At 35.8% G+C, this 12138-nt stretch overlaps 1 protein-coding gene across 5 annotated transcripts in view; it reads right to left on the bottom strand.

Annotated features, from left to right (window-relative positions):
• The window catches only part of SLC39A10 (solute carrier family 39 member 10), a 196239-nt gene that overhangs the window by 21273 nt on the left and 162828 nt on the right, over nucleotides 1–12138 (bottom strand). For all 5 annotated transcript variants that reach the window (XM_073218416.1, XM_073218417.1, XM_073218414.1 and 2 more), the window contains exons 5-8: nucleotides 10781–10969; nucleotides 6798–6918; nucleotides 2741–3109; nucleotides 1079–1159 (exon numbers count right to left, since the gene is read on the bottom strand). In XM_073218416.1, the coding sequence (XP_073074517.1) occupies nucleotides 1079–1159; nucleotides 2741–3109; nucleotides 6798–6918; nucleotides 10781–10969 (760 nt within the window). The remainder of the gene's footprint in view (nucleotides 1–1078; nucleotides 1160–2740; nucleotides 3110–6797; nucleotides 6919–10780; nucleotides 10970–12138) is intronic.

The following is a 12138-nucleotide window of genomic DNA, read 5'->3' as shown; positions in this document are numbered from 1 at the left end:
AAGAGACAACAAAAAACAATCATGATGGGGTAAAAGAAAATGTGGCATTAACAAGATGTAATATTACCTTGCCCAAAGCTGTCAAGGTAAACAAAACTGTAAGGAATCAAGCATTAAAGAATCAGCATCAGGTAGGCACTAATAGATTTTTCTGCTCTATGTGAACAGTTAATAATTTCCTAAGCAAATTGTATGAATAAATTCTATTCAAACTAAGCAAATAAGGCTACTATCAATAAAGACAATTAAACAGTCAAATGATAGATAAACCATTTCATAAGCAAATAAACTTAAGAAAAAAAAATTAGAGCCCATGAAGAAATTCCTTGGACTCAAAAGTTAGGTAGTGGTTTTCCTTTCAAATTAATGTTATCTCCACATCCCTCAGATATTTTCTGTGATGTATCCTCACATCTTTTACTTCCATTTTTCAATTTAAAGAAGAAAACACACATGAAGAGAAACTAAAATAATCGGTAGATCAACAAATGCCAATTAAAACAACAAAGTACCATTTTACACCTATTAAAATGGCAAAAATTAGAAAATTAATTCTAAATGTTTGCAGGGATATAGAAACACAGGAGCTCTGTTTACGTATTGCTGGTTAGTGACTAGTGTGACCGTTTTGGATAGTGATACAGCACGTCCTTGGTGTGCATATCCTAGGGCCCATCAACTGTTATGAGAACAAAAGACGTTCTCATAAGGGCTCTATAAGCACCAAGTCTGTGGTGGCAGGAAATTAAAGGCACGGTGTGTCCAATACCAGCTGCTAAATATGCAAAGTGGTTAAGTACTTGGCAGAAGCAACATATTGAATTAATTCATGGTAACCTGGATGGAGTTTAAAAACATAATAACTAATAAAGACAGAGGCAGAACGGGATACAATTGTTTACATAAATTTATACACACATATATAACAAAGATTATAAAAGAAATAAGAGAATGATGACATATTATGCTTGCCATCAGCCATTCATTATGTTTTAACATCTCTAAAATCTGGATGCATTTACAATCAAAGAAGTCTTAGTTTTGATGAAATCTGGTAAAAATTTTAAGGTTGCATTACCTAATTCATGTGGCAGCTCATGACAAAAGACAGCTATAGAAGTACTGATTCCTCCCGTCAATCCAGCACTGAAAGCTGCTCCTGAGTTGGAGGGGGGCAAAAAAAGTGGTTTATAAATCTTCTGTTTTTCCATTTTCACTAATAATGAGAGGTACAGTCTCTTTTATCTGATTTCACAATATATGAATGATTCACTTAAACACTGTAGTGTTTGAACATATACTGAGGTAAAATATGTGTGTGACAACCAGAGAAAGAGTTATTCAATGAAAAAAATATTCCCTACTGAATTCAATTCTTTTTATGTGAAGCCTTCTCACTCACTCACTTATAGCTAGGGAACAGTACTGATATTCAGTGCTCTAATCTCTAAGTGGTAGTCTAATGCTACCAATTTCAAGTCATGTAAGTCTATGATTGAACTTGCTTTCTCACATTAGCATTTATAGATATTAATGTGACTAGTCTCCTTATTCCAGACTTTTCTGGATCTAGAGAATAAATGGTACAAAATATTACAGGCACACCTCATTTGATTGTGCATTTCATCGTGCTTCTTAGACACAGTGTTTTTTATAATTTGAAGGTTTGGGGCAACCCTGTATCAAGCAAGTCTATTGGCACCATTTTTCATCATCATTTGCTTACTTCATGTCTCTGTGTCACAATTTTAGTAATTCTTGAAATATTTCAAACTTTTTTGTTATTATTATAATTTGTTGTGGTCTGTGATCAGTGATTACAACGTGCTGAAAGTATAGATGATGGTTACCATATTTTAGCAAATAAGTATTTTTTTAATTCAGGTATATACATTGTTTTTTAAGACATAATACTGTTGTACATTCAATAAACTACAGTATAGTGAAAGCATAACTTTTATATGCACTGCAAAATCAAAAATTTATTTAATGAGTTTTATTGCAATATTTGCTTTATTGCAGTGGTCTGGAACCAAACTCACAGTATCTCTGAGGTGTGCCTATATTTGTCTGATGGTTTTCAGGACTGAAACCAGAGATATAAATCCATCTGTTTCTACAAGTAAAATTCTTTATTCTTGAACACTGACAGCCACTGTGGATTCAAAATATATGGTCTCACCTTTCTGAAAGAAACCAAAGCCTATCTCTGAGTGATTATTTAATGGAGTCTGGATCTTAAAGAAAATCATGTATTGCATCATGTTTAAGTTTTCCTAAACTGGTATTAATCAGGTTACAGTAGCAAGATTCTAATATAATATATTAAGTACAATGTATTTTTAATATTGTAGAATTTTTCTTCACCTTTTCAAAAATGTAAAAAAATTATTAAACCCAAGATTGAAATTAATTTGTTTTCATTCAGAGGTGTATAATCTATTTGAAAATGTTAAGATACATTTTCCAATATAGTGATTATGCAGAAGTATATTATTAACATTTAGGTACATGTTCAAAGAAAAACCCTGAAAGTATACTTTTATGTCCCCAAATAAACTTATCAAGAATACTAACACAGCCTTTGGAAAAACCAAATGACAATAGTTACTTTAAAGTGTACTTTTTAAACCCCTATTTTTATCTTATGTATTACAGTTCCTAAGATTAGTACTCAAATAGTGGAAGAGTGAAACCAGTGTTAAGGAACCAATTATACCCAAGTTTTAAGTCCACTTACCAATTGCTAACCCATCACTGAAGTTGTGGATGCCATCCCCCATGATTACCATCCAAGCTATATTGGCTATTCCCGTTTCTTTCAGGTCTGCTCCAGAATGACAGGGACCGTGTGAGTGATGAGAATGTTTGTGGTGCCACTGATGATTATGTTTCCTCAGCGCAGTTTTATCCTCATCATGGTGGTTATGTGCAGCAGCATGGACATCATGCTCATGAATGGTATGTAATCCATCAGCGTGAGAATGGTCCATGATTTTCTCCTCTTCCACACAAAGATAATTTTTAGGAGGGGATTCCTGTTGGCCCTCTAAATCTGTCAGTTCAGTCTCATTAAGTCGATCTTCAGAAACAACCGAGTCATCAGTTCCTGTATTTATAATAGCAAAGGATATGCTTTACCAACAAGTAAATGAATGCATATTTGCTAATATAAACCCAGGCAGAATAGTCATGTAACAAACATTTCTTAAGTGATTATCTTTAAAAACTCCTAAATAAATATGAAAAATAAAACAAATAAATATACACATGCACACACACAAAACAGACCAGGGTTCTGAGGGTGCAAAAGATGAACCAGGGAGAACCAAGATGGCGGCATGAGTAGAGCAGCGGAAATCTCCTCCCAAAACCATATATATTTTTGAAAATACAACAAATGCAACTATTTCTAAAAGAGAGACCAGAAGACACAGGACAACAGCCAGACTACATCCATACATGTGAGAACTCAGCGCCTCGCATAGGGGGTAAAATACAAGCCCTGGCCTGGCGGGACCCGAGTGCCCCTCACCCCAGCTCCCGGCGGGAGGAGAGGAGTCGGAGCAGGGAGGGAGAGGGAGAGGACTGCTAAACACTCAGCCCCAGCCATCCGCACCAGAGCGCAGACACAGTGTGTGTGTGGGGTGCTGGAAACTAGGGAAACAGGACAGTAAGACCTGTGAGTGGGTCCCTGCAGCCGGCACACTGGGGACAAAGAAAAGCAAGTGCTTTCTGGAAGTCTTAAAGGGACAGGGACCCCACAGCTGGACGGAAGCATCCTGGGACACTAGCCCAGCAGCTGCTAATCCGGGGGAACTCTGGGCGCCCGAACTCCCGCAGCGCAGCTCGGAGGCCCCTCACAGAGATAAACAGCATCCTGCCTGTTCCCCCTCTGACACAGCTCCACCATATTGGAGCAGCAGCCTGAGGCAGGCCAAGCCCACAGCAACTGCAGAGCTAAATAAACTCCATAGCGGCCGGGCAAGATCAGAAGCCCCATCTGCATGCAGCTGCCCAGCACAAGCCACTAGAGGCTGCTGTTCTCCCAGGAGAGGAAGGCCATAAACTGGCAAGAAGGGACTTTCTCTTACACAACACACACGCCAGCTCCCCACAAATATATCTATCGCCATGAAAAGGCAGAAGAAATTGACACAGACCAAGATCACAGAGGCAAACCCTGAAAAGGAGATAGACCTAACCAGTCTTCCTGAAAAAGAATAAAAAATAAAGCTCATAACCATGCTGATAGAGCAGCAGAGAAATATGCAAGAGCTAAGGGATGAAGTCCAGAGGGAGATTATAGACGTCCAGAGGGAGATTACAGAAATGAAACAATCTCTGGAAGGATTTATAAACAGGAAGGATAAGATGCAAGAGGCCATTGATGGAATAGAAACCAGAGAACAGGAATGCATAGAAGCTGATGCAGAGAGAGATAAAAGGATCTCCAGGAATGAAACAATATTAAGAGAACTGTGTGACCAATCCAAAAGGAACAATATCCACATTATAGGGGTACCAGAAGAAGAGAGAAAGAAAGGGATAGAAAGAGTATTTGAAGAAATAATTGCTGAAAACTTCCCCAAACTGGGGGAGGAAATAATCAATCAGACCATGGAAGTGTACAGAACTCCCAACAGAAAGGACCCAAGGAGGACAACACCAAGACACATAATAATTAAAATGGCGAAGATCAAGGACAAGGACAGAGTTTTAAAGGCAGCTAGAGAGAGGAAAAAGGTCACCTGCAAAGGAAAACCCATCAGGCTATCATCAGACTTCTCAACAGAAACAATACAGGTCAGAAGAGAATGGCATGATATATTTAATGCAATGAAAGAGAAGGGCCTTGAACCAAGAATACTGTATCCAGCATGACTATCATTTAAATATGAAGGAGGTATTAAACAATTCCCAGACAAGCAAAAGCTGAGGGAATTTGCCTCCCACAAACCACCTCTACAGTGTATTTTAGAGGGACTGCTCTAGATGGGAGCACTTCTAAAACTAAATAGATGTCACCAGAGAAAATAAAATCACAGCAAAGAAAGCAGACCAACAAAATACTAACTAAAGACAAAAAATAAAATCAACTACCCATAAAAGCAGTTAAAGGAAGCACAAAAGAGCACAGAATAAAACAACCAACATATAAAGAACAGAGGAGGAGGAATAAGAAGGGAGAAAAATAAAGAATGACCAGACAGTGTTTAAAATAGCTCAATAAGTGAGTTAAGTTAGAAAGTAAGATACTAAAGAAGCTAACTTTGAACCTTTGGCAACCACAAATCTAAAGCCTGCAATGGCAATAAGTACATCTCCTTCAATAATCACCCTAAATGTAAATGGACTGAATGCACCAATCAAAAGATACAGAATAATAGAATGGATAAAAAAGCAAGACCCATCTGTATGCTGCTTACAAGAGACTCACCTCAAACCCAAAGGAACAAAACAGCAGCAGAATCATAGAACCTAAGAATGGACTAACAGTTACCAAAGGGAAAGGGACTGGGGAGAAAGGGAGGGATAAGGGTGGGGAAAAAGAAAGGGGACATCACGATTAGCATGTATAATGTGCGGGGGGCATGGGGAGGGCTGTGCAACACAGAGAAGACAAGTAGTGATTCTATAGCATCTTACTACGCTGATGGACAGTACTGTAATGGGGTTTGTCGGGGGGATTTGGGGAAGGGGGGACCCTAGTAAACATAATACTCTTCATGTGAAAAAAAAAAAAAAAGATGAACCAGATGAGGTAAATGGAAACTGAAACCAATAGTAGGCAAAGCTAGGAGAAAAACGGGTGAGCATGAAGTCACTGTGAGACGTAAGGAACACATCAGGAACAGCTGATGGCAATCAGAGGGTAGCTAGTACTGCAGCTTGTACAGGATAACAAACAGATCCATTATCTTTCAGAGAAAGAAGGAAACCTAAAGTTTACTCACTAACCTCCTCTTATCATTTAAGAAAAGACAAAATTTAAGTAATTTGCATCCTCTAATGCTCCACCTATCTGACAATGCTATTTAGGTCATTATTATAATGAAGTTGAGAAACCCGTATTAAGTGAAAACAACATCTAGTAAGTTCCTTTTTTAAATTGAGGTTGACCTCACCTAGTTTTCAAAAGCTATTTATTATGTGACAAAGAACCTAATACTTCCCAAATTTATTTTGGGACAGAGTCTATACAATTAAGAATCTAGGCTGCCCCTTTTCTGCAACAAGTAATTGGCACACTCAGAGGAAACATCAGTTCAAACATAAAGGAAGGAAATTAGGTTAAAATTTTTTAAATGTTTCCCTGAAAACTGTAAACTACCTCATTATATCTATCAGGCAACAGAACACATGGATGGATGAGCAGAGATTTTAGTACAGAAGACGATTCTTTAAACACAAAATGCTGATTCTCCTTTATCTATATGAAACCAATTACATGTGGAGGGCACAAAGATTTTGCATTGCCAAGAAAAAAAATTAGCACTAATCCACCACTTAAGAAGTCTTTCTGTTTGTTTTATTCTTTTTCCCATAAAGTATTAAGTATAATATGTTCCTTGCCCTGTAATGTAATTGGTCCCACACTCCAGTTTAAATATGGTTTAAATAAACAAAAACACTAACAAAATTGCAATTAAAACACTCACATTTAAGGAAACACAACTTAGAAACTAATACTAGAGAAGCCACAAAGACAAGAAATTTCAACAACACAAAGTTTAGAAACAATACTTCAATTTTTATGTCTTAAAAGTTTCTCTTTAGTCAAAACTGTTATCTACCAGCAAGAGGCTTGAGCTGAAGCCAGTCAGCATCTGGTGTATTATTTAACTTATGATCTGAAAGTTTCCTTCCAATAGTTGATTCTTCTGTGCTCTGCTTCATAAACCATTTCTGTTTTCCCTGAAAAAAAAATCTGATATTAATACCAAATCAGCAACCATAATTAGCAACAATATTTCCTTGTTAACATCTACTGGGATAACCAGTGGTACTATAAATAAATTATTTAGAAAAGGAGAAAAAAATTTAGAGGTTAATCAAGGGGGGTGTCTAACCAGATGGAAAAATCCAGCAAAATTTTTATGTTACTGTTTTTTATCAAATACCCAATGAAAGGGTTCAATTGCTCTACTTCAAATTTAAGAATAGGTTACATAGTAGTATATTATTAAGTATGTGCAGGAATATTATCACTTAATAATGTGCAGGAATACAAAGTTCCAAAAGATTAAAGTTTATTCCTTTGAATTTCATTTTGTGTTTAAGGCAATCTCATATTTCCCTATATGTGATAAAATGGACAGAGTCAAACTTGAGTTAAAATCTCTAATCTGCAATTTACTTCTGAGACTTGGACAAGTTTAACTTACTGAATATAATATCAATACTCATCTGTTAAGATAAAAAGGATAGATTCTTATGAGGATTAAATGAGGTGACATATGAAAACCTATCAATAACTGATTTTTTATAGTTTTGCAATAAAGACAAATTTTATTTCTCATCTAATCTATCCTCAATTACTAATAAATTCTAATTATTCTATTTCACTGTTTAGGTCTGAATTTTCCTATCTTATCTCTTAATAGTATGCTTTGTTCTTTTACTAACGTAACCCACTAACACCTCTTCCAACTTAAAATGTCTACTTCTAATTTGTTAACCTAAGACAGCAAAATATCAAGGGTATTAGAACAGTGTGAAAATAAAAGTATTCTCTGGGAATGCATACTGACTGACGGGATTCTTCTGTTGTGTTTGCTTACAGGATATGAACTATGTTTCAGAGTTTGTCTTCCAACTGCTGCATAAGTAAGCTTGTTTCAGCCAGTTGAGTGTATGGTAGAGTCTCCAAAAATGGCCATCATCAATTTCTTCCCTCCCTGATGAGGTGGAACCTCTCCCCTGGCCCTGAATTCTGGCTGGCTTTTTGAACTTGCTTTGACCAATAGAATGCAACAGAAGTGATACCGTGCCAGTTCTGTGACTAGTCTGGAAGAGGCCTGGCACCATTTGCTTTTGCCTGCGGAAACTAGCCACTGTTATGATGACACTCAGTCTGGACTCTAAAGAAAAGCCATGTGGAGAAGTACCAAGAGGCAGACATTGGGTGAAACGTTCCTGAACCTTCCAGCCCTGCTCTGTCCATGTCAACCCATGTCAGCCTAGTTCACAATGTAGTAGAATGAGTGACTCTATCTGATGCCAAGTGGAGCAAAAGAACTGCCCAGCTGAATTCTGCCTAAATTTCTGACAGAATTAGGAAAAATAATAAATTGTTACAAGCCATTACATTTTAGGTTGTTCTTCTCCAACAGTAGGTAACAGAAACTGGAAAAATAGAAAAGGTTCAAAAGAATACAGTACAGAGACAACTGAAAATAAAAAAATGGAACCAGTCATGAATCAAGAAGGAAAAACAGAGGAGGAGCCAGTAATAGTATAAAAGTCAATGAGACGGATATAAGAAGAAAAAAAGAAAATGGGAACACCAGCCAGGATTTTGCTTAATCACTTTGGTTCTGATTGTCCACTCTCCTAAACACTTGCCAAATCATTACCCTCAAAACCCCAACTTGCTGAAACCAGTCAGCATCTGGTGTATTATTTAACCTATGCTGAAAGCTTCCTTCCAATAGTTGATCTTCTACAGAGTCAAATGTTTTATTTACGTATCATTAAATCACTTTCTTCAAAAACTGCCGTATACTTTATCAGATTATTTACAGTTCTATTTATCATGAAGGACATGTACTGATTTACCTGCCCAGATTCCTTTCATGTACTTGAAGACCCCTCCACCAAATATGTACAAGTTTTTACTTCCCACAATTTCAAATTCATAAAAAAGATACCATGTTCTGGGGACTCTATTCTCCTACAATAGCTTACTTTACAAAAATAAATGTGTTTAATTTTGCCAGTAAGCTTAGCTTCAAAGAGATCACCATTAGTTTTAAAAATCTGTTTATTCTATCTCCTGAAGCACATTTTATATTTATCTGTAAATTATACAGTCTCTGATATTTTGTACATATTAAATACTTAATATTTGTTGCTTCAATGTTAGTAGGTGCATGTAACTGAAGAAAATTAGGGTTTCACAGTAACTCCAAAACTTCTTTATATACTTTTCAATATGTAATTGTGTTCTAAATTAGGTACTAACAGAGACAGACTCTAAGTTCTTTTATTACATCTCATCAGTTATCAAGTCTTCTTATTGATTCTCTCATTTAAATACTTCTCTAAGTTATATTCCCTTCCCCATTCTTCATGCCATGGCAATATTCAAAGCCCCGTCACCTCTCATCTAGCTTATCCGCAGTAATCACCTTTGCTAACTCATTTCCCTTCAGCCACCCTTACACCTTGGCATCCCTCCCACCAAATTCTGTTCTTCACCCATCTACATGACTGTTCAGAAACCAAATACTGATCTAAATTACTTTTGTCTAAGTTGACCCTTCCCAGTTCCTTTTACCATTCCTCAGATAGTACCTCACTGGACACACAATCTTGACATATTAAATATGATGATACCCTGACTAAAACATGGCAATTAAAATTAAATACAGTGCTTGTATATGATACAAAAATCAGATAAACAGGATTTATTTTCAAAGATATAGATAGTCACTGGAAATCATGAGGCATGAGTCATAGTTCCACAGATAGTTTGTAGCTGGGCAAGAACTAAAATAACTCCTGATCCCAATTCAGGGCTCTGTTCTAAACTGTATTTTATAACACTACTTAGAACATCATCCCCTCAAGGGGATATATGCAAAATATAAACAAAATATATATGTAAAATAGCATAAGAATTGTAAATGTGGAATGTATATTCTATGATCATGACTACCTCATGTTTTAAAAGAAAAAGAAAGTATATTTTTTAATATTTGTACTTCACTAAAAAAACTAAGAATTTTCTAACTCTTTTTGTGACAACCTTTCTAAAAATCTTCTCCTGATTTGAAAATATATAATCAGCATTAGGTTCACAAACACGTTAATGAGATGCACTCAAGATAGCACTTTAGAGACAGATAGGTATCACCCAATGTGAACAGGGAGGGAAGTAAATCATAATGAATGGTAGAGGCCCTTAACTTAGGGGAAAATTATTTTAGATATTTGTCTCCTTCTGACAAATGTGACATGAAACACAGACATTTCATGGTAAGCAGGGTATTTAACCAACAGTCTAAGTAACATTTCCCAAGAGGTTCGACACTCCTGAGATGAGTCACCATTTCCTGCATTTCATTAGATTTTCTTCCTACAAAGCTCCCTGAATCTAATTATTCTTACCACTAGTACTTCTACCACTGGCAAGGCATTTCTGATTAAGAAATTCAAGTGTGTTGTGTGAAAACATTTTCTTTAAGCTGTAACAATGAAAGCCTTGAAAATGTTAACTAAGAAGACTGATGATGAGCTTGCTCCCAACTATACATTTTTGCATTTTTATAATAAGTAAAAATTGGCCAATAGCTTTTTCTATCCTATTTAAGTCAACTAGATAAAATGAACCACAAAATAACTGAAACAAAAAGAGCTCTATCTTAATTATAAATGCCAAAATAAATGTTGTAGCAAAAACATGGCAAAGATCAAAGCCAATTTTTCCTGGGAAGATAACCTATTAAAAGAGATTTAATATACACCAACACCATAATTAAGCATATGCCCAGAAAATGATGGTTTCTGAGTTTTACACCTAAGTAAATGAAATACACAATTAAAAAACACTTACTCTTTGTTGTTTGTAGTGCTTAAACATTCTAAGGCAGTGTTCAATGATAAATAACAGGTAAATGCCTCCTAGAGCCACAAGTCCTTTCAATACAGCATCATGTTCTTCCAAAAACTTCTTAGATTCATGTCCATGAGAATGTCCATGCCCGTGTGCATGCTGATGACTGTGATCATGTCCACCTTGAGACTATTAATAAGAATAAAGGAAAATTCTAAACAAGTAATTAAAATGCTATTTTAAAATTTTACATTATAATTTCCTAGAGGACACAAAAAAATGCTCTCCAGTTTTTAAAGTACTCCCTTAAATATTCTTTCACTTAAAATACATGTAATCTTCCACTTAATTTTGCTATACTCAGTGGCCTAGAGTAGCACTTCATGGTAACTGTAAAACATCAAGACTGCAAACTCAAAGGCCTAGAGGGGTTAAGATACATACTATAGTGAGAGAATCAAACGGGTAGAAAGATAACAGGTCCTTTGTAAACTGAAGGGAACATGACCCAGATAAATGCCTAATATTTAGCAAAAATAAAACAAACTAATTCACCAGTAGGTCACTACTTATGGCTTTTTAAAAAACTGGTCATATTTTTATAATATCACTCTCTTATAAATTTGAGTGATAAGATGCTACCTCTGCATACACTGTCAAACATTAGCAAAGCATATGCTGAAATATGCTTAGTATTCTATATTTAAAGCTTTAGCAAAAATAAATGTAAGTACAAAAATGAAGTTATTTTTAAATTGTAAAACATACAAGTTTCACGATGTTAATCTTAGAGAACTTAGAAGTCAGAGAACCAGTCTTCAGTGTTTTCCCTCCTCGTAACATTGATTTGTATTCTTCCCCCATATGCTAGTAGTCAAGAGAAGAGGTTCCTAAACTTCTCAAAGGAGGTAGGACCATTGAAAAAGGTAATAGCTTTATTTAATTAATACTCCCCTGGAAAAAAGTAAGTTAAACATACTTAAACATTATTCTCACTTCAACTGTCCTTATTATGCCCAGTTCTGAAATAAACTATTACTATTCCTGATGGCTGGTACAAAGGGCAAGCAAGGGTTGGGAACAAAGGGGGATAAGTAACATATAATGAATCAACTTCAAGTCAATAAAATATAAGTTAAAATCAACAAAAAGCTTTCATTGACAGTTTAAAGATTCATTAATTCACATTTTATAAGGTAATGCCATACATTTTTGTAGGTAGTAGATCTAGAAATCTCAATACCAGGAGTGCAGAAGGGAAGAAGAAGAATACACAAATACAATTCTGTCTGTCAAATGCAGCAGAAAGGGGGTGCAAATATTTTAAAATATTCAAACTTGTAATTTTACATTTGGAA

This window comes from Manis javanica, chromosome 12, assembly GCF_040802235.1.
Source record: "Manis javanica isolate MJ-LG chromosome 12, MJ_LKY, whole genome shotgun sequence".
In the NCBI taxonomy this organism is placed as follows: Eukaryota; Metazoa; Chordata; class Mammalia; order Pholidota; family Manidae; genus Manis; species Manis javanica.
This window is presented reverse-complemented; position numbering and strand designations above follow the sequence as displayed.